We start from the raw sequence: 22,811 nt of genomic DNA on the forward strand, positions 1-22,811 counted from the left end.
GGTCAGCGGGATGGTCAGCAGAGTGGTCATCCTGCTGGTCAGGGCAATGGTCATCCTGCCAGTCAGCGGGATGGTCAGCAGGGTGGTCAGCGGAGTGGACAATGGGGTGGTCAGCGCAGTGGTCATCCTGCTGGTCAGCGCAGTGGTCAGCGTGGTGGTCATCCTACCGGTCAGCAGGATGGACAGTGGGATGGTCAGTTGGGTGGAAAGTGGGATGGACAGAGGGATGGACAGAGGGGTGGTCAGCGTGGTGGTCATCCTGCCGGTCAGTGGGGTGGTCAACACAGTGGACAGTGGGATGGACAGAGGAGTGGTCAGCGGGATGGACAGTGGGATGGACAGCAGAATGGACAATGGGGTGGTCAGCGCAGTGGTCAGCGTGGTGGTCATCCTGCTGGTCAGCAGAGTGGACAGTGGGGTGGTCAGTGGGGTGGTCAGCAGGATGACCACTCCAATGACCTCAATGACCACTCCAATGACCCCGATGACCTCGATGACCACTCCAATGAGTTCAATGACCGCTCCAATGATCTCAATGACCTCAATGACCGCTCCAATGAGTTCAATGACCACTCCAATGACCTCAATGACCACTCCAGTGACCTCAATGACCACTCCAATGACCCCGATGACCTCGATGACCGCTCCAATGACCCCGACGACCCCGACGACCTCGATGACCTCCCCGCCGCCCACCCGCCCGTTCCCCCTCCCCCACCCCACCCCTGCCACTGCGCCTGCTCGGCCACGCCGCTCCCGCTGACCGGCTCCCCGTGCTGCCCCTCCGGCCGCGGCCTGGCCCACCTTTGGGTGCTGGTGCGCTCCGGCCGCGGCTGGAGCGGCGACGCGCTGACCGCCACCGACGCCTACGTCTGGGTCACCTTCTCCGGCCGCCGCGCCCGCACCGCCACCGCCTGGAACACCGAGCGGCCGCGCTGGGGTCAGCGCCTGGACTTCGGACAGGTCCGGCTGCGGCCGGACGCCGCGTTGACGATGGAGGTGTGGGATGAAGACCACGGTTGGGATGATGACGCGTTGGGGTCGTGCCGAGAGGCGCTGACCGCCACCGACGGCGGCGTGGTGGAACGTTCGTGTTTCGCCGGTAACGGACGGTTGGACTTTGCGGTCAGCGCGACCTGCGGACCGGCGCTGGCCGGACCGTGGTGTCACCGCTACCAACCGGCGCCGCCGCCCGGAGGGGCCGGACTGACCAACGGGGTCCCGTGGCCACCACGAGGACACGACTGGACACGACTGGTGGACGACAACGACGATGAGGAAGATGAGGATGAGGAAGGCTTGGAGGGGACGCAGCTCCTCCATCGGTTCTGGGATGTTCCGGAAGGTTCCGGGCGAGGAAATGAGGAGGATGAGGAGGATTTGGGGTCTCCTGGAGGGTCCCGGGTTGGGCCGGTTGGGTTTGAGGAAGATGAGGATGAAGGTCACGGAAAAAACCCCAAAAATTCCACATTTGGGGTCAACCACAAAGGTTCCAAAAAGGGGTTTTGGAAAACGCCCAAAAATCGCAAATCTGACCCCAAAAATGCCACATTTGGGGTCACCTGTGAGGGTTCCCAAAAGGGTTTTTGGAAAACGCCCAAAAATCACAAACTTGACCCAATTTTGGGGTCTCCTGGAGGGTCCCGGGTTGGGCCAGTTGGGTTTGAGGAAGATGAGGATGAAGGTCATGGAAAAAACCCCAAAAATGTCACATTTGGGGTCACCCATGAGGGTTCCAAAAAGGGGTTTTGGAAAACGCCCAAAAATCGCAAACCTGACCCAATTTTGGGGTCTCCTGGAGGGTCCCGGGTTGGGCCGGTTGGGTTTGAGGAAGATGAAGATGAAGGTCACGGAAAAAAACCCAAAAATGGCACATTTGGGGTTGACCACAAGGGTTCCAAAAAGGGGTTTTGGAAAATACCCAAAAATCGCAAATCTGACCCCAAAAATGCCACATTTGGGGTCGCCCGTGAGGGTTCCAAAAAGGGGTTTTGGAAAACACCCAAAAATCACAAACCCGACCCGATTTTGGGGTCTCCTGGAGGGTCCCGGGTTGGACCGGTTGGGTTTGAGGAAGATGAGGATGAAGGTCACGGAAAACGCGGAAAAAACCCCAAAAATGCCACATTTGGGGTCGCCCACAAAGGTTCCAAAAAGGGTTTTTGGAAAATACCCAAAAATCCCAAATCCGACCCAATTTTGGGGTCTCCTGAAGGATCCCAGTTTGGCCCAGTTTGGCCCCAGTTTGGCCCAGTTTGGCCCCAGTTTGAGGAGGATGATGAAGGTCCCAAAAAATCCAAAAACCCCAAATTTGGGCCTTTCTGGGACGGTTCCAAAACCGGTTTTGGGAAAAACCCCAAAAACCCCAAATCCGCCCCATTTTTGGGCTCATCCAAACCCCAGAGGAGGTCCCAGTTTGGCCCAGTTTGGCCCCAGTTTGGTGATGATGATGATGAGGATGAAGAACTCAGCGACGCCGAATTTCGCCGACTTTGGGACCTTTCCGAGGACGACCCCGAAAACCCCAAATTTGACCCAATTTGGGGCCCCCCCTGAGCGTTCCCAGTTTGGCCCAGTTCGGTCCCAGTTTGGCCCAGTTCGGTCCCAGTTTGGCCCAGTTCGGTCCCAGTTTGGGGAGGAGGAGGAGGAGGAGGATGAAGGCTCCGAACTGGGGTGGGGGAGGGGTCCCCGAAATTTTGGGATTTTGGGATTTTGGGGTGGGGGAGGGGAATAAAGGATTGAGCAGCAGCCACGGAGTCGGACTGGGATGGACTGGGATGGACTGGGAGGGGAATTTTGGGGGAAATTTGGGGGTTTTTGGGTGGAATTTGGGGGATTTTGGGGTTTTTGGGTTGGATTTGGGGAATTTTGGGGTTGGATTTGTGGTTTTAGGTTGGATTTGGGGGATTTTGGGGGTTTTGGGTTGAATTTGGGGAATTTTGGGGTTTTTGGGTTTAATTTGGGGCATTTTGGGTTGGATTAGGGGGATTTTGGGGGTTTTGGGTTGAATTTGGGGCATTTTGGGTTGGATTTGGGGCATTTTGGGATTTTGGGGTTGAATTTGGGGAATTTTGGGGTTTTTGGGTTTAATTTGGGGCATTTTGAGATGGACTGGGGGATTTTGGGGTTTTTGGGTGGAATTTGGGGAATTTCGGGGTTGGATTTGTGGTTTTGGGTTGGATTTGGGGGATTTTGGGGGTTTTGGGTTGGATTTGGGGCATTTTGGGGTTTTTGGGTTTAATTTGGGGCATTTTGGGTTGGATTTGGGGGGATTTGGGGGTTTTTGGGTTGAATTTGGGGAGATTTTGGGGTTTTTGGGGCTGGACTTGGGAAATTCAGGAGTTGAATTTGGGGGATTTGTGGGTTTTTGGGGTGGATTTGGGGCATTTTGGGGTTTTTGGGTTGAATTTGGGGAATTTTGGGATGTTTGAGGTGGATTAGGGAGATTTTGGGGGTTTTGATTTGAATTTAAGGAATTTGGGGGTTTTGGGTTGGATTTGAGGGATTTTGGGGTTTTTGGGTTGAATATGGGGGATTTTGGGGGTTTTGGGTTGAATTTTGGGAATTTTGGGTTGGATTAGGGGAATTTTGGGGGTTTTTTGGGTGGAATTTGGGGGATTTTGGGGTTTTTGGGTTGGATTTGGGGCATTTTGGAGGTTTTGGGTTGGATTTGGGGCATTTTGGGGGTTTTGGGCTGGACTTTGGGGTTTTTGGGTTGGATTTGGGGCATTTTGGGGGTTTTGGGGTGGATTTGGGGGATTTTGGGGTGGATTTTGGGAATTTTTGGGGGTTTTGGGGTGGATTTGGGGGTTTTTGGGTTGGATTAGGGGGATTTTGGGGCATTTTGGGTTGGATTTGGGGCATTTTGGGGGTTCTGGGTTGAATTTTGGGGGTTTTGGGTTGAATTTGGGGCATTTTGGGTTAGATTAGGGGGATTTTGGGGGTTTTGGGTTGGATTTGGGGCATTTCGGGTTGGAATAGGGGGATTTTGGGGCATTTTGGGTTGGATTAGGGGGATTTTGGGGTTTTTGGGTTGGATTTGGGGGATTTTGGGGTTTTTTGTTGGATTAGGGGGATTTGGGGGTTTTTAGGTAGAATTTGGGGCATTTTGGGGTTTTTGGATGGAATTTGGGGGTTTTTGGGTTGGATTTGGGGAATTTTGGATTTTTTGGGTTCAATTTGGGGCATTTTGGGGTTTTTGGGTTGGATTTGGGGGATTTTGGGGTTTTTTGGGTTGAATTTGGGGAAATCTGGGGTTGGATTTGTAATTTTGGGTTGAATTTGGATAATTTTGGTGTTTCTGGGTTGAGTTTTTGAGTTGGATTTGTGGTTTTGGGTGAAATTCGGGCCATTTTGGGGTTCCGGGGCCCCCCCGCGCCGGGCGGAGTTTTTGGGGTTTGTGGGATTTTGGGGGGCCCCTCCCCCACCGCGCTTCCGGAGCTTCCGCCCACGGCCGAGGCACGGCGGGGACGGGTTTGGGGGAAATTCGGGGGGTTTTGGGAAATTCGGGGGGTTTTGGGAAATTTGGGGGGTTGGGGGGGAAGTTTGAAGGTGATTTTGGGGAAATTTGGGGGATTTTTGGGGAAATTCGGGGGCACTTTTGGGTGATTTTTGAGGGATTTGGGTAAATTCAGGGGCGATTTTGGGGCGTTTTGGCAGAAATCCGGAGGGGTTTGGGGACATTTGGGGGTATTTTGGGGAAATTTGGGAGATTTTGGGGAAAATGTGGGGATTTTTGAGGGGAATTTGGGGAAAATTCAGAGGATTTTGGGAGAATTTGGGAGATTTTGGGGAAATTTAGGGGATTTTGGGGAAATTTGGGGGATTCTGGGGACTTTTTGGGGGATTTTTGGCGGAATTTGGGGATTTTTGAGGAATTTGAGAGTTTTGGGGGGATTTTTTTGGTTATTTCGTTTTTTTTTTTTACTTTGAAGTGAAATTTGGGGGACTTTTGCTAATTTTGGGAGTTTTTGGTAATTTTGGGGATTTTTGGGGCTATTTTTGGGGAACTTTGGGGTTTTTTGATAATTTTGGGTATTTTTGTTAATTTGGGGGATTTTTGGGGCGAATTTTGACATTTTTGGGGTCTCTCAGCGCCTCTGCCCCCCCTCAGGTCCCCTCCGGCCATGGGGCCCCTCCCCCACTCGGCCGTGGCCATTTGGGTTCTCCTGGTGGCCACCGGAGCCCCCACGGGGGTCACTGAGGGTCAAATGACCACTGAGGACCATGAAATGACCACTGAGGATGGAGTGACCACCAATGACCACCAAATGACCACCGATGACCACCGAGTGACCACTGATGGCCGAGTGACCACTGAGGGCCACCAAATGACCACTGAGGGTCAAATGCCCACTGATGACCACCAAATGACCACTGTGGGCCACCAAATGACCACTGAGGGCCATGAAATGACCACCGAGGGCCACCAACCACTGAAGACCACCAATGGCCACCAAGTGACCATTGATGGCCACCGAGTGACCACTGAGGACCACCAAGACCTGAAGACCAACCTGGGCCACCAAGTGACCACTGATGACCACCAAGTGACGACTGATGACCACCAAGTGACCATTGGGGGTCACCAACCCCTGAAGATCACCAATGGCCACCAAGTGACCACTGGAGGCCACCAACTCTTGGGGACCACTGAGGGCCATCGAGTGACCACTGATGGCCACCAAATGACCACTGATGACCACCAAGTGACCACCGATGGCCACCAAATGACCACTGATGACCACCAACCCCTGAGGACCACCGTGGGCTACCAAGTGACCACTGATGACCACCGAGTGACCACCAATGACCACCAAATGACCACTGAGGATGGAGTGACCACCAATGGCCACCGAGTGACCACTGAGGACCACCGAGTGACCATTGATGACCACCGAGTGACCACTGAGGACCGAGTGACCACCGATGACCACCAAGTGACCACTGATGACCATGAAATGACCACCGAGGGCCACCAACCACTGGAGACCACCCTGGGCTACCAAATGACCACTGATGACCACCAAATGACCACTGAGGATGGAGTGACCACCAAAGGCCGAGTGACCACCCAAGACCACCAAATGACCACTGAGGATGGAGTGACCACCAATGGTCACCAAATGACCACCGATGGCCACCGAGTGACCACTGATGGCCGAGTGACCACCGATGACCACCAAATGACCACTGAGGATGGAGTGACCACCGATGACCACCGAGTGCCCAGCACTGACCGCCGGGTCCTGGTGGCCGCGGTGGCCACCGGGGGGGTTTTGGTGGCCGCGGTGGCCACCGGGGGGGTTTTGGTGGCCGCGGTGGCCACCGGGGGGGTTTTGGTGGCCGCGGTGGCCGCGGGGCTGCGGTGGGGGAGGGGCGGGTGGGGGGAGGGGCGGGGGGGGGAGTGGGCGGGGCCGGCGCCGGTTTGGGGGGTGGGGGAGGGGCCGGTGGGGGTGGGGGAGGGGCCGGTGGGGGTGGGGGAGGGGCCGGTGGGGGTGGGGGAGGGGCCGGTGGGGGTGGGGGAGGGGCTGAGGGTGGGGGAGGGGCTCAGGGTGGGGGAGGGGCTGAGGGTGGGGGAGGGGCTCAGGGTGGGGGAGGGGCGGCCGTTGGTGGCCACAGTGGCCACCGGGCAGGTGGGGGAGGGGCTGAGAACCTTCCGGGGGGCGTTGGGGGTGGGGGAGGGGCGGGAGGGGGGAGGGGACCCCCCCGGGAGCCCCCGATGAGGATTTGGGGAAATTTTGGGGATTTTTTGGGGGGATTTTGGGATTTTTGGGGGGTTTTGGGGGTTGGAGTGGGATTTAAAGGGTTAAATTGGGATTTAAGGGGTTAAATTGGGATTTTTTTGGGGATTTTTGAATTTTTTGGGGGATTTTGGGGGTCGGACTAGGATTTAAAGGGTTAAATTGTGATTTTTGGGGGGATTTTGGGATTTTTGGGGGAATTTTGGGGAAATTTTGGGGGTTTGGGGATATTGGGGGAATTTTTTGACTTTTGGGGGATTTTGGGGAATAAAAAAGTGAAAAAGAGGAAAAAAAAGTTGTGGGGTTGGAGAGAGCGAAACTGGGGAGAAAAAGGCCGAAAATGGGAAAAGAGACACAGAAATGGTGAAAAAAATCCCAAAAATGGGGAAAAAACCCAAAAAATGGGAAAAATTAAAGTGAAGGGGAAAAAACAACCCCAAAAATGGGGAAAAATTAAAAAATGGGAAAACAAAACCAAAATGGGGAAAAATAAAAAAAAATGGAAATAAAACCCCCAAAATTGGGGAAAAATCCACCAAAATGGGAATAAAACCCCCAAAATTGGGAAAATCCCCCAAAATGGGAATAAAACCCCCAAAACTGGGGATAAAACCCCCAAAATTGGGAAAAATCCCCTAAAATGGGAATAAAATCCCCAAAATTGGGAAAAATCCACCAAAATGGGAATAAAACCCCCAAAATTGGGAAAAAAACCCCAAAATGGGAATAAAACCCCCAAAATTGGGAAAAATCCCCCAAAATTTGGAAAAATCTCCTAAAATGGGAATAAAACCCCCAAACCCCCTCCCCCACCCCGCCCCTCCCCCGCCCCTCCCCCCCCCGCCCCTCCCCCACCACGACAACACCAAAATTTGAGATTTTTTTTCCTTTTTTTTTCCTTTTTTTTGTCTTTTTCTGGATTTTTTTGTCCAAAAGAGCCCCAAAAGGGGGTGGGGGAGGGGCGGGGTCAGTCCGGGGGTGGGGGAGGGGCGGTGGGGGAGGGGTCGGCGAGGCTCGAGCGGCTCCCGGAGCGACCTGGGGGGGAGGGGTCAGGGGTCAGGGGTCAAAGGTCAGAGGTGGCCCCAATCCAACCCCGCCCCTCCCCCACCCCCCAAAATTCCCAACCGGGACCCCCAAATTCCTCATTTCCGACCCCAAAATCCCCCCAAAAATCCCAATTTAACCCTTAAATCCCAGTTTAACCCCCCAAAATATCAATTTAACCCCTTAAACCCCAATTCAACCTCCCCAAAATCCCCAAATCCCCCAAAAATCCCAAAATCTCCCCCAAAATCCCAAAATCCCCCCAAAAATCCCAAAATCTCCCCCAAAATCCCAAAATCTCCCCCAAAATCCCAAAATCCCCCCAAAAATCCCCAAATCTCCCCCAAAATCCCAAAAGCCCCCGAAAATCCCCCCAAAAATCCCCAAATCTCCCCCAAAATCCCCCCAAAATCCCAATTTAAGCCCTTAAACCCAATTTAACCCCCAAACCCCAATTTAACCCCCCGAAATCCCAATTTAACCCCTTAAACCCCAGTTTAACCCCCCAAAAAACCCCCCAAAACCCCAAATCCCCCCAAAAATCCCAATTTAACCCCTTAAACCCCAATTGAACCCCCAAAATCCCAATTTAACTCCCCAAAATCCCCCCAAAATCCCCTAAAAATCCCAATTTAACACCTTGAACCCAAATTTAACCCTTTAAACCCCAGTTCAACCCCTCAAAATCCCCCCAAAAATCCCAATTTAACCCCAATTTAACCCCCTAAACCCCAACTTAACCCCCCAAAATCCCTATTTAACCCCTTTAAATCCAAATTTAACCCCTTAAACCCCACTTTAACCCCCCAAAATCCCCCCAAAAATCCCAATTTAACCCTTAAATCCCAATTTAACCCCAATTTAACCCCTTAAATCCCAATTTAACCCCCCCAAAACCCCAATTTAACCCCTTAAACCTCAATTTAACCCCTTAAACCCCAATTTAACCCCCCAAACCCCAATTTAACCCCTTAAATCCCAATTTAACCCCATAAATCCCAATTTAACCCCAATTTAACCCCTGAAATCCCAATTTAACCCCCCAAAATCTCCCCAAAAATTCCAATTTAACCCCCAAAATCCCAATTTAACCCCTTAAACCCCATTTTAACCCCAATTTAACCCAAATTTAACCCCAATTTAACCCCCCAAAACCCCAATTTAACCCCAATTTAACCCCTTAAATCCCATTTAACCCTTTAAATCCCACTTTAACTCTCCAAAATCCCAATTTAACCCCTCAAACCCCACTTTAACCCCCCAAAATCCCCCAAAAACCCATTTTAACCTCAATTTAACCCCATTTTAACCCCTTAAACCCCACTTTAACCCCCCCAAACCCCAATTTAACCCCAATTTCACCCAATTTAACCCCTTTCTGACCTCCGAGGCGTCCGGGGGCCACCACGTAGCTGAGCAGGGTGACGTCCCCGGGGCCCCCCGACTCCAGGGGGATGGGGTGCACCCGGAAGTGCTCCAGCATGTCGAAGATGCTCTGGAAGCAGAGGTGCTGCACGCGGCACTGCGCCGCCTCGTTCAGCGACAGACGCAGGTGCTGAGGGGAAAAACGGGCCAAAATCAGACCAAAAGATGCGAAAAATATCGCCAAAATATTCCCAAAACTGCCCTAAAAATAGCCCCCAAATAGCCCCAAAATATCCTCAAAATAGCCCCCAAATAGTCCTAAAAATATCCTAAAAATGTCCCCAAAATATCGCCAAAATAGCCTCAAAACTGCCCTAAAATTATCCCCCAAATAGCCCCAAAATATCGCCAAAATATCCTCAAAACCACCCTAAAAATATCCTAAAGATGTCCCCAAAATCAGCCCAAAACAGCCCCAAAATATCCCCAAAACAGCCCCAAATTATCCCCAAAATATCCCCCAAATAGCCCTAAAAATATCCCCCAAATAGCCCTAAAAATATCCTAAAAGTGTCCCCAAAATCAGCCCAAAAACAGCCCGAAATTATCCCAAAAGAGCCCCAAAATATCCTCAAAATATCCTCCAAATAGCCCCCAAATAGCCCTAAAAATATCCTAAAAATAGCCCCCAAATAGCCCTAAAAATACCCCAAAAGTGTCCCCAAAATCAGCCCAAAACAGCCCCAAAATATCCTCAAAACCGCCCTAAAAATATCCCCAAAATATTCCCCAAATATCCCCAAAACCACCCTAAAAATATATCGAAAATGTCCCAAAATCAGCCCAAAAATATCTCCCAAACATCCCAAAAATATCCTCAAAAATGCCCCAAAAATGTCCCAAAATCAGCCCAAATATGGCCCTAAAATGGCAAAAAAAAAATCCCAAAATATTCCCCAAAATATCCCCAAAAATGCCCTAAAAATATCCCCAAATAGCCCTAAAAATATCCTAAAAACAACCCCAAAATCAGCCCAAAAATAACCAACAAATATTCAAAAAATATCCTCAAAAATGCCCCAAAAATATCCCAAAATTGGCCCTAAATAAGTCCCAAAAAATGTCCCCAAAAATGTCCCCAAATCAGCCCAAAAATATCCCCCAAATATCCCAAAAATATCCTCAAAAATGTCCCAAAAAATCCCCAAAAAAATCCCCAAAATATCCCAAAAGTGCCCCAAAAATGCTCCAAAAAATCCCAAAATTTTGGGGGCAAAATCCCCATTTTTTGGGTATAAAATCCCCATTTTTGGCTATAAAATCCCCATTTTTTGGGCTATAAAATCCCCATTTTTTGGGTATAAAATCCCCATTTTTGGCTCTAAAATCCCCATTTTTGGGTATAAAATCCCCATTTTTGGCTCTAAAATCCCCATTTTTTGCTCTAAAATCCCCATTTTTGGGTATAAAATCCCCATTTTTGGCTATAAAATCGCCATTTTTTGGGCTAGAACCATCGGGTTTTTTGCAGAAAACTCCTTTTTTTCCCAATTTTTCTATTTTTCACCCCAAATCTGACCTTGGCCCTGCCCAGCACGTTGAAGCTCAGCACGAACCCCCAAAATCCCATAAAAAATCCCCATTTTTGGCCATAAAATCCCCATTTTCTGGGCTATAAAATCCCCATTTTTGGGTATAAAATCCCCATTTTTGGGTGTAAAATCCCCATTTTTTGGGCTAGAACCATCGGGTTTTTTGCGTTAAACACCGTTTTTTCCCGATTTTCCCCTTTTTCACCCCAAATCTGACCTTGGCCCTGCCCAGCACGTTGAAGGTCAGCACGAACCCCCAAAATCCCATAAAAAATCCCCATTTTTGGGTGTAAAATCCCCATTTTTGGCCATAAAATCCCCATTTTTGGGTATAAAATCCCCATTTTTTGGGCTAGAACCATCGGGTTTTTTGCAGAAAATTCAGTTTTTTCCCAATTTTTCACTTTTTCACCCCAAATCTGACCTTGGCCCTGCCCAGCACGTTGAAGGTCAGCACGAACCCCCAAAACCCCATAAAAAATCCCCATTTTTGGCTATAAAATCCCCATTTTTGGGTGTAAAATCCCCATTTTTTGGGCTAGAACCTTTGGGTTTTTTGCAGAAAACTCCGTTTTTTCCCGATTTTCCCCTTTTTCACCCCAAATCTGACCTTGGCCCTGCCCAGCACGTTGAAGGTCAGCCCGAACCCCCAAAATCCCATAAAAAATTCGCATTTTTTGCCATAAAATCGCCATTTTTTGGGCTAGAACCTTCGGGTTTTTTGCTGAAAACACCGTTTTTTCCCGATTTTCCCGTTTTTCACCCCAAAATTCCATATAAAATCCCCATTTTTGGGTGCAGAACCCCCATTTTTGGCTCTAAAATCTCCATTTTTGGCCATAAAATCCGCATTTTTTGCCATAAAATCGCCATTTTTTGGGCTAGAACCATCGGGTTTTTTGCGTTAAACACCGTTTTTTCCCGATTTTCGGGTTTTTCACCCCAAACCTGACCTTGGCCCTGCCCAGCACGTTGAAGATCAGCACGAACCCCCAAAATCCCATAGAAAATCCCCATTTTTGGGTATAAAATCCCCATTTTTTGGGCTAGAACCATCGGGTTTTTTGCATTAAACTCCGTTTTTTCCCGATTTTCCCCTTTTTCACCCCAAATCTGACCTTGGCCCGGCCCAGCACGTTGAAGGTCAGCACGAACCCCCAAAATCCCATAAAAAATTCGCATTTTTTGCCATAAAATCGCCATTTTTTGGGCTAGAACCATCGGGTTTTTTGCAGAAAACTCCGTTTTTTCCCGATTTTCCCGTTTTTCACCCCAAAATTCCATATAAAATCCCCATTTTTGGGTGCAGAACCCCCATTTTTGGCCATAAAATCCCCATTTTTGGCTGCAAAATCCCCATTTTTGGGTGTAAAATCCCCATTTTTTGGGCTAGAACCTTCGGGTTTTTTGCTGAAAACTCAGTTTTTTCCCGATTTTTCCCTTTTTCAACCCAAATCTGACCTTGGCCCTGCCCAGCACGTTGAAGGTCAGCACGAAGTCCCAAAATCCCATAGAAAATCCCCATTTTTGGCCATAAAATCCCCATTTTTGGCCATAAAATCCCCATTTTTTGGGCTAGAACCTTCGGGTTTTTTGCAGAAAACTCCGTTTTTTCCCAATTTTCCCCTTTTTCACCCCAAAATTCCATATAAAATCCCCATTTTTGGGCACAGAATCCCCATTTTTGGCCATAAAATCCCCATTTTTGGCCATAAAATCCCCATTTTTGGCCATAAAATCGCCATTTTTTGGGCTAGAACCATCGGGTTTTTTGCGTTAAACACCGTTTTTTCCCAATTTTCCCCTTTTTCACCCCAAACCTGACCTTGGCCCTGCCCAGCACGTTGAAGGTCAGCACGAACCCCCAAAATTCCATAAAAAATCCCCATTTTTTGGTGTAAAATCCCCATTTTTGGGTGTAAAATCGCCATTTTTTGGGCTAGAACCATCGGGTTTTTTGCGTTAAACTCCGTTTTTTCCCAATTTTTCACTTTTTCACCCCAAATCTGACCTTGGCCCTGCCCAGCACGTTGAAGGTCAGCACGAACCCCCAAAATCCCATAAAAAATCCGCATTTTTGGGTGTAAAATCCCCATTTTTTGGGCTAGAACCATCGGGTTTTTTGCGTTAAACACCGTTTTTTCCCGATTTTCGGGTTTTTCACCCCAAATCTGACCTTGGCCCTGCCCAGCACGTTGAAGGTCAGCACGAAGTCGCCCCTCCGGGTCTCGCTCTGCCGCACCAGGAAGGCGCCGTGGCCGCCCCTCCCCCCCTGCAGCACCAGCTGCGCCGCGCGCATGCGCGACAGCGGCCCGTGGAACCACGGCCACGCCCCCAGCGCCGAGGCCACGCCCCCCGCGGCCCAGGCCACGCCCCCCGCGGCCCAGGCCACGCCCCCCGGGTCCGGAGGGGGCGGGGCCGGCGGGGGAGGGGCGGGGGGGGGAGGGGCGGGGGGGGAGGGGAAGGGCGGGGGGGGGCCTGGGGAGAAAAAGGCGGATTTTGGGAAAATTGGGAAAAAATTGGGGAAATTTGGGGGGGAAAAATGGGGATTTTGGGAAAATTGGGGGGGAAATGGGGAAATTTGGGGGAAATTTGGGGATTTGGGGGAAATTTGGGGAAAATTGGGGGGTTTGGGGAGAAAAATGGGGAATTTGGGAAATTTGGGGGGTTTGGGGAAATTGGGGGGGAAAAGGAGAAAAAAATGCGGGTTTTGGGGAATTTGGGGAGAAATTGGGGGATTTTGGGGCAATTGGGGGGAAATGGGGAAATTGGGGGGAAATTGGGGAAATTTGGGGAGAAGAAGGGGGAATTTGGGAAAATCGGGAGGGAAAAGGGGGAAAAATGGGTGTTTTGGGGAATTTGGGGAGAAAAAGGGGGGATTTGGGAAAATTGGGGGGAAAAATGGGGGTTTTGGGGAATTTGGGGAGAAAAGGGGGGGATTTGGGAAAATTGGGGGATTTGGGGAGCACAGACACAACAAAAACCCAAATCGGGGTCCCAACCCCCAAACCCCCCCCAAACCCAAAATAAATCCCCAAAATCCCCCACAAAACACCCAAAATTCCCCAAATCACCCAAAATTCCGCAAATTCCCCAATATTCCTCAGAATTCCCCCCAAATCACCCAAAATTCCCCAAAAATTCCCCTAAATTCCCCAAAAACCCCCAAAATCACTCAAAATTCCCCAAATTCCCCAAAATTCCCCCCAAATTCCCCCAAAATCACCCAAAATTCCCCCGAAATCATCAAATATTCCCTCAAATCCCCAAAACCCCCCAAAAAGCCCCAAAATCTCCCCAAATTCCCCAAAATCTCCCCCAAAATTCCCCCCAAATCACCCAAATTCCCCCAAAATCACCCAAATTCCCCGCGAAATTCCCACAAACCCCCGAAAGTTCCCCAAAAGCCCCAAAATCTCCCGAATTCCCCCCAAATTCCCCCAAATTCCCCCCAAATCCCCCCAAAATTCCGCAAATTCCCCAAAATTCCCCCCAAATTCCCCAAAATTCCCCTCAAATCAGCCAAAAAACCCCAAAATGTCCCGAATTCCCCCAAAATTCCCCCAAATCACCAAAAAAATCCCCAAATCTCCCAAATTCCCCCCAAATCACCCAAATTCCCCAAAATTCCCCCCAAATCACCCAAAATTCCCCAAAATCACCCAAATTCCCCGAAAACCCCCAAATCACTCAAAATTCCCCCCAAATATCCCCCAAGTCACCCAAAATTCCTCCAAAATCATCCAAAATTCCCTCAAATCCCCGAAAACCCCCCAAAAAGCCCCAAAATCTCCCCAAATCTCCCAAAATTCCCCCCAAATTCCCCCCAAAATCCCCCAAATTCCCCGAAAACCCCCAAAATCCCAAAATCTCCCCAAATTCCCCAAAATCTCCCCCAAACCGCCCAAAATTCCCTCAAATCCCTGAAAACCCCCCAAAGAGCCCCAAAATCTCCCAAATTCCCCCCAAATCACCCAAATTCCCCTCAAAATTCCCCAAAATTCCCTGAAAACCCCCAAAATTGCCCAAATTCCCCCAAAATTCCCCAAAATCCCCCCCAAATCACCCAAAATCCTCCCGAAATTCCCCCAAATTCCCCGAAAACCCCGAAAAGCCCCAAATTCCCCAAAATTCCCCCCAAATTCCCCCCAAATCACCCAAAATTCCCCCAAATTCCCCCCAAATTCCCCAAAATTGCCCAAAATCCCCCCTAAATCACCCAAATTCTCCCAAATCACCCAAAATTCCCTCAAATCCCCGAAAACCCTCCAAAAAGCCCCAAAATCTCCCCAAATTCCCCCAAATCTCCCCCAAATCACCCCAAATCCCCCCAAAATACCCCAAATTCCCCAAAAAGCCCCAAAATCTCCCGAATTCCCCCCAAATTCCCACCAAAATTCCCCCAAAATCCCCCAAATTCCCCCAAAATCCCCGAAAACCCTCCAAAAAGCCCCAAAATCTCCCCAAATCCCCCCAAATCTCCCCCAAACCACCCAAAATTGCCCAAATTCCCCAAAATCTCCCCCAAATCACCCAAAATTCCCCCGAAATCTTCCAAAATTCCCCAAATTCCGCCGAAAACCCCCAAAATTCCCCAAATATTCCCCAAAATTCCCCGAAAATCCCCAAATTCCCCCAAAATCCCCCAAATTCCCCCAAACCACCCAAAATTGCCCAAAACCCCCCGAATTTCCCCCAAAATCCTCACCCCCGGCTCGGCTCTCGGGGCGCTGCGGCCGCTCCGGGGGTGGGGGAGGGGCCGAGAGACCCCCCAGAGCTCCTGGGGGGGGAGGGGCGGTCAGGGGGATTTTGGGGGGATTTGGGGCAGTTTGGGGAGTTTGGGGAAATTTGGGGGATTTTGGGGCAATTTGGGGGAAATTTGGGGCTTTTTGGGATTTTTTGGGGGGAATTTTGGGGGAGTTTTGGGATTTTTTTGGGGGGATTTTGGGAGGATTTTGGGGGGATTTGGGGGTAATTTTAGATTTTTTTTGGGGGAATTTGGGGAAAATTTGGGGGAATTTGGGATTTTTTGGGGGGATTTTGGGGAGATTTTGGGGGATTTTTTGGGGGAAATTTGGGGCTTTTTGGGGTTTTTTTGGGGGGATTTTTGGGAATTTTTTTGGGGATTTTTTGGGGGGATTTGGGGGTAATTTTAATTTTTTGGGGGGGATTTGGGGAAAATTTGGAGGATTTTGGGAAGTTTGGGGGAAATTTGGGGCTTTTTGAGATTTTTTGGGGGTATTTTGGGGAATTTGGGATTTTTGGGGGGGATTTTGGGGTAATTTTAGATTTTTTGGGGGGGAATTTGGGGAAATTTGTGTCTGTTGTTGAAAATGTGGCGGTTTTGGGGAAAGTTTTGGGGAATTTGGGGTTATTTCAGCGTTTTCGGGCTGATTTCAGGTGGTTTTGCAGCAATTTTGGGATTTCGGGAATTTTGATGCAATTTTAGGGGTTTTGGGGTAATTTCAGGGGATTTTGGGGCAATTTCTGGAATTTTAGGGGTATTTCAGGGATTTTGGGGCAATTTTGGGGTTTTTTGGGGTGGTTTTTAGGGCGATTTTGGGGCAATTTTGGGGTTTTTTGGGGTGATTTTTAGGGCGATTTTGGGGCGATTTTGGGGGTTTTTGGGGTGATTTTTAGGGCAATTTTGGGGCGATTTTGGGGTGATTTTTGGGGTGATTTTGGGGGTTTTTGGGTCACCTGGTGGCAGCAGATCGGCGCTCTCCGAGTCCGAGGGGGCGTCGGGGTCGTCCCTGGGGGGAAAAATGGGGAAAAAAATGGGAAAAATGGGAAAAAACAGGAGAAAAGGGGAAAAATAGGAGAAAAAATGGGAAAAATGGGAAAAAAACATGAGAAAAGGGGGAAAAACAGGGGGAAAATGGGAAAAAACATTAAAAAAGGGGGAAAAGGGGGAAAAACGGGAAAAAAATGGGAAAAATGGGGGAAATGGGGGAAAAGGGGAGAAAATGGGGGAAAAAATGGGAAAAATGGGGGAAAAGGGGAGAAAATGGGGAAAATTGAGGGAAAACGTGGGGAAAATGGGAATAAATGGGAGAAAATGGTGAAATAAGGGAAAATAGGAAAAAATCCAGGAAAAATAGGAAAATATGGGAAAAAGGGGAGAAAATGGGGAAAATTGTGGAAAAAATGGGAAAAAAGGGGGAAAAGGGTAGAAAATGGGAGAAATGGGGGAAAAAATAAAAAGTGTAAAAAGGGGAAGAAATGGAAAAACAAGGCAGGAAAAAAGGAGAAAAAAAGGAGGAAAAAGGTAAAAAAATTGGGGAAAAAAGGGAAAGAAAAATAAAATCAGGGGAAAAAGGGTGAAAAAAAAGAAAAAAGGAGGAAAAGGAAAATAAAGGAGAATAAAAGGGAAAAAATGAGAAATAAAGAGGAAAAAAGGGGAAAAATGAGGAAAAAAGAGGGTGGGGGAGGGGCTCACGGGGGGCTCGGGCGCGGCTCCGGCAGCGGCTCCTGGGGAGGGGGAAAGGGGTCAGGGAGCCCCAAAAATCCCAAAAAAACACCCAAAAACCAGCCCAAAAAAACCCCAAAATGCAGCCAGACAACCCCCCAAAAAAAACCCAAGAAAACCAGCCCAAATAACCCAAAAAAAAGCCCAGAAAAACCCCAAAACCAGCCCAAAAATTCAGCCCAAAAAAAACCCCCAAAAACCCCAAAACCACCCCTAAAAAAACGGCCCAAAACCCCCCAAAAAACCAAATTTTCCCCAAAATCCCATTTTCTCCCAAAAACCCCAAATTCTCCCTTTTTCCCAAATTCCCATTTTTTTCTCCCAAAAACCCCAATTTCCCCCAAATCCCATTTCCCCCCCCGAAATTCCTCAAAATCCCATTTCCCCCCCAATTTCCCCAAAATCCACTTTTTCCCCCCCAATTTTCTCACGTTCCCCAAAATCCCATTTTTCCCAATTTCCCCAAAATCCCATTTTTCCCCCGAATTTTCCCAAAATCCCATTTTTTCCCCATTTTCCCAAAATCCCATTTTTCCCCCCAATTTTCCCCCAATTCCCCAAAATCCCATTTTTTCCCAATTTTCCCAAAATCCCCTTTTTTCCCCCCAAACCCACCTGGGGGGTCCCGCGCGGCCGCGGGGGGGAGGGGCGCGTCCTGGGGGCTCCTTTTGGGGCGAATTCCGCCGATTTTGGGGCTTTTCGGGGTTCTCGTTTTGGGGCGAATTCCGGAGATTTTGGGTCAAATCCCAAAGGTGATTTGGGTCCGAATCGCGGCAGTTTTGGGGTGAATTTTGGGGATTTTGGGGCGAATCGCGGCGGTTTTGGGGTGAATTTTGGGGTGAATTTTGGGGATTTTGGGGTGAATTTTGGGGATTTTGGGTTTGCTGATGATTTTGGGGTGAATTCCGGCGTTTTTGGGGCTCCCCCGAGCGCCACTGGAGCATTCCCCGAACGCTGCGCCCGACGGAGCGGAGAGAGAAACGGCGCCGCGGCCGCGATTTTGGGGCAGAATCCGACGATTTTGGGGCCGACGATTTTGGGGCCAAATCCGCCGATTTTGGGGCCGAATCCGACGATTTTGGGGCCGAATCCGACGATTTTGGGGCCGACGATTTTGGGGCCAAATCCGCCGATTTTGGGGCCAATTTTGGGGCCGAATCCGACGATTTTGGGGCAGAATCCGACGATTTTGGGGCCGACGATTTTGGGGTGGAATCCGACGATTTTGGGGACGACGATTTTGGGGCCAAATCCGCCAATTTTGGGGCCAAATCCGACGATTTTGGGGACGACGATTTTGGGGCCGTATCCGCCAATTTTGGGGCCAATTTTGGGGCGGAATCCGACGATTTTGGGGCCGACGATTTTGGGGCAGAATCCACCAATTTTGGGGCAGAATCTGCCGATTTCGGGGCCGATTTCGGGGCGGATTTTGGGGCGTTCTGGGACGGAGATTTTGGGGCAATTTCAGGCGATTTTGGGTCGATTTCGGCCGAATTTGAGGCATTTCCAGCCAATTTCAGGTGAAATTTGAGTGATTTTGGGCCGATTTCGAGCGATTTTGGGGCAATTTCTGCCACTTTTGGGCCGTTTACAGCCCATTTCGGGGCGATTTCCGCCAGTTTTGGGTCGATTTCTGCGCATTTTGAGGCATTTTCTGCCCATTTCGCGTCAGTCTCAACCGATTTTGGGTTAATTTCTGCCAAATTTGGGCAAATCTCAGCCGATTTTGGCCCAATCTCAGCCCATTGCGGGTCAAAATCCGCCAATTTTGGGCGAAATTCGGCCCATTTTGGATCAATTTCCGACAATCTTGGGCCGATTTCGGCCAAATTTCTGCCAATTTCCACCAATTTTGGGCAAATTGCCAATTTTGGCCCAATCTCATCCCATTTTGGGCCAATTTCAGCCGATTTTGTGCCATTTTCAGTCAATTTTGTGCCGATTTCTGCCGATTTTGTGCCGATTTCAGCGAATTTCGGGCAAATCGCTGATTTTGTGCCGATTTCTGCCGATTTTGTGCCGATTTCTGCCGATTTCGGGCCAATTTCAGCGAATATCGGGCAAATGGTCGATTTTGGGCCAAATTCTGCCGATTTCTGTCCAGTCTCAGCCCATTTCGGGCCGATTTCCGCTGATTTTGGGCCGATTTCTGCCAATTTCGGGCAAATTGCCGATTTTGCTCCGTTTTCCGACGATTTCTGCCCAATCTCAGTCCATTTCGGGCCGATTTCCACCGATTTTGCACCGAATTCCGCTGATTTCGCGCCGATTTTCACCGATTTCGGGCCGATTTCTGCCGATTTTGCGCTGAATTCCGCTGATTTCGCGCCGATTTCTGCCGATTTTTTGCCGAATTCCGCCGAATTCTGTCCAGTCTCAGCCCATTTTGGGCCGATTTCTGCCGATTTCCACCCAATCTCAGCCCAATTCGGGCCGATTTCTGCCGATTTAGCACCGATTTCCACCTCTTTTTTGCCGAATTCCGCCAATTTTGTGCCGATTTCTGCCGATTTTGAGCCGAATTCTGCCGATTTCTGTCCAGTCTCAGCCCATTTTGTGCCGATTTCCACCGTTTCTGAGCTGATTTCCACCTCTTTTTTGCCGAATTCCGCCGATTTCTCCCCAAATTCCGCCGATTTCTCCCCGAATTCCGCCGCTCCCCGCCCCGCCACGCCGCGCTCGGCCGCCGCCCGCGCCACCTCGGCCTGGAAATGTTCCAGAAAGTTCCGTGCGAAGCGGCGCGAGAAGGCGGCGGCGGCGCCGGGGCCGCGGAGCTGCGGCTGCGCCGACACGAAGAGCCGGAACCGCAGCGCGAAGTCGCGGGCGGCGGCACGGGCCTGGCGCTGGCAGAACTCCCGCCAGCCAGGGGGGTGCAGGGGGAGATTTGGGGGGGTTTGGGGGAAATTTGGGGAGGTTTCGGTGAAATTCGGGGGGATTTCAGTGAAATTTGGGGGAGTTTCGGCAAAATTCGGGGGGATTTCGGTGAAATTAGGGCGGTTCTGGGGGAGGTTTGGGGGGATTTCAGTAAAATTCAGGGGGTTTGGGGGCAGGTTTGGGGGCGTTTGGGGGAGATTTGGGGGGTCCCAGGAGAGATTTGGGCGGTTCTGGGGGAGATTCAGGGGATTCTGGGGGAAATTTGGGGGGTTCTGGGGGAGATTTGGGGGGGTTTGGGTGAAATTTAGGGGGGTTTGGGAAAAATTCGGGGGGATTTCAGCGAAATTTGGGGGGATTTCGGCAAAATCCGGGGGGATTTCGGTGAAATTCAGGGGGGTTTGGGGGAGATTTGGGGGGTTCCAGTGGAGATTTGGGGGGATTTCGGTAAAATTTGGGGGAGTTTCAGTAAAGTTCGGGCAGTTCTTGGGGAGGTTTGGGGGGCTTTGGGGGAGATTTGGGGGGTTTTTGGTAAAATTTGGAGGGTTTTGGGGGAGGTTTGGGGGGTTTTGGGAAAGATTCGGGGGGATTTCGGGGAAATTTGGGGGGGTTTGGGGGAAATTTGGGGGGATTTCAGCAAAATTCGGGGGGTTTTCGGTGAAATTCGGGCGGTTCTGGGGGAGATTTGGGGGCGTTTCGGGGAAATCCAGGGGGTTCTGGGGGAAATTTCGGGGGATTTCGGCGAAATTCGGGCAGTTCTGGGGGAGATTTGGGGGAATTTCAGTAAAATTTGGGTGGGTTTTGGCAAAGTTTGGGGGGTTTTGGGGGAGATTTGAGGGGTTTTGGGGGAAATTTGGGGGGTTTTGGGGGAGATTTGGGGGGTTTTGGGGGAGATTTGGGGGGTTTGGGTGCAGGTTTGGGGGGCTCTGGGGGGGGTTTGGGGGGTTCTGGGGGAGATTCGGGGGGATTTTGGCAAAATTTGGGCGGTTCTGAGGGAGATTTGGAGAGTTTTGGGGGAGATTTGGGGGAGTTTGGGGGAGATTTGGGGGGATTTTGGTGAAATTTGGGCAGTTCTGGGGGAGATTTGGGATGTTCTGGGGAAGATTTGGGGGGATTTCAGTAAAATTTGGGGGGGTTTTGGCAAAATTCGGGGAGTTCTGGGGGAAATTTGGGCGGTTCTGGGGGAGATTTGGGGGGATTTTGGTGAAATTTGGGGGGTTTTGGGGGAGGTTTGGGGGGGTTTGGGGGAAAATTGGAGGATTTTGGGGGAAATTTTGGGGGATTTCGGCGAAATTCGAGGTAGTTTGGGGAAAAAATTGGGGGTTTTTGGGTAGAATTTCAGCAAAATTTGGGGGGTTTTGGTGGAAATTTGGGAAGTTTTGGGCAAAATTTGGGGGGATTTTGGGAAAATTTGGGGGGTTTTGGGGGAATTTCAGGGGATTTTTGGGGGAATTTGGGGGGAAATTTGGGGGAATTTCGGCCGAATTTGGGGAGTTTTGGGCGACGTTTGGGGGATTTTGGGGTGAATTTGGGGGGTTTTGGGAGCTGGGGGGGTTTTGGGGTGAATTTCGGGGATTTTGGGGGTTCTGGGGGGTCTCGGGTCCGGACCCCCCCCCCGAGGGGCCGCTCATGATGGGGGGGGGCGCTGGAAAATGGGGAAAAAAGGGGGAAAATGGGAAAAAAATGGAAATAAAAACAGAAAAGGAGAAAATGGGGAAAAATGAGACAATTTGAGGAAAAAATGGGGAAAAAATGGGGGAAAAAGTGAAAAATAAAAAGAGAAAAAACGGGAAAATGGGTCAAAGTGATGGAAAAGTTCCAGAATTGGGAAAAATCCCCCAAATTCACCCAAATCCCCCCAAATCACCCCAAAACCCTCAAATTCTCCCCAAAAATCAGCCCCAAAAGCCCCAAATCCCTTCAAAAATCACAAATCCCGCCAAAATCCCCCGAAAAATCCCCAATTTCCCCAAATATCCCCAAAAAGCCGCGAAATTCCTAAAAACCCTCAAAATTTTCCCTCAAAAATCCCCAAAATTCCCTCGAATTCCCCCCAAAATTCCCAAAATTTCCCAAAATTGCCCCCAAACCCCCCCAGGACCCCTCAGTCTCCCCTCCCCCTCCAGTGCCCCCCCAAAATCCCCCCAAAATTCCCAAAAATTCCCTCAAAAAATCCCAATTTTTCCCCAAATTCCCCCGGAAATTGCCCAAAATCGCCCAAATTCGCCCCAAATCCGCGCGGCCCCGATCGCCGCTCACCATAACGGCGGCCGCTGCTCCCGCCGGGGCCTTCCTCCCTCTCCTCCTCCTCCTTTTCCTCCTTTTTTTCCTTTTTTTCCTCTTTTTTTCCTCTTTTTTTCCTCCTTTTTTCTTCCTCTTCTTCTCCTCCTCCTCCTCCTCCTCTTCCTCCCCTCACGCCGCCACTTCCGGTGAGCGCCGCCTCCACTTCCGGCCCCGCGTTATGGCGCCGCCTAGCGGCGCGGAGGTCCGCGCATGCGCCGCTCTGCCAACCCTTAGGGACTATTTTCTTCAGCGGAGGGGCGGATTTTGGGTTGAAAACGCGCGATTTCGGCGCTGAGCTCGGAGTTGTGAGGGGAAATCATATGTGAGGAAGAGGTTAGAGGAGGTTTTAGGTGGGTGAGGCGCGGTTGGAAAGGGGTTAATCACACGGCGGAAGGATCTGTGGTTCAGCGCGGTGGCGCGGATCCCTCCGCCCCTCAGGGC

At 50.2% G+C, this 22,811-nt stretch overlaps 1 protein-coding gene and 1 long non-coding RNA gene across 2 annotated transcripts; both read right to left on the bottom strand.

The window, feature by feature from the left end:
* Positions 1-7,614: 7,614 nt before the first annotated feature.
* Positions 7,615-20,110, bottom strand: LOC121470790 (uncharacterized; the record flags this gene model as incomplete). The annotated part of the gene is made up of 8 exons (XM_072936401.1): positions 7,615-7,778; positions 9,171-9,342; positions 12,921-13,222; positions 15,453-15,524; positions 16,445-16,497; positions 17,184-17,215; positions 17,829-18,655; positions 18,760-20,110. Coding segments are annotated over 8 exons (2,877 nt in total), but the record flags the coding sequence as incomplete, so codon positions are not given.
* Positions 20,111-21,527: 1,417 nt separating this feature from the next.
* On the bottom strand, positions 21,528-22,551 carry LOC140685198 (uncharacterized). The gene is made up of 2 exons (XR_012058478.1): positions 22,347-22,551; positions 21,528-21,732 (listed from the first exon to the last, which is right to left on the bottom strand). It is a non-coding gene; the product is annotated as an uncharacterized lncRNA (long non-coding RNA).
* Between the last annotated feature and the right edge of the window lie 260 nt (positions 22,552-22,811).

This window comes from Taeniopygia guttata, chromosome 16, assembly GCF_048771995.1.
Source record: "Taeniopygia guttata chromosome 16, bTaeGut7.mat, whole genome shotgun sequence".
Lineage (NCBI taxonomy): Eukaryota > Metazoa > Chordata > Aves > Passeriformes > Estrildidae > Taeniopygia > Taeniopygia guttata.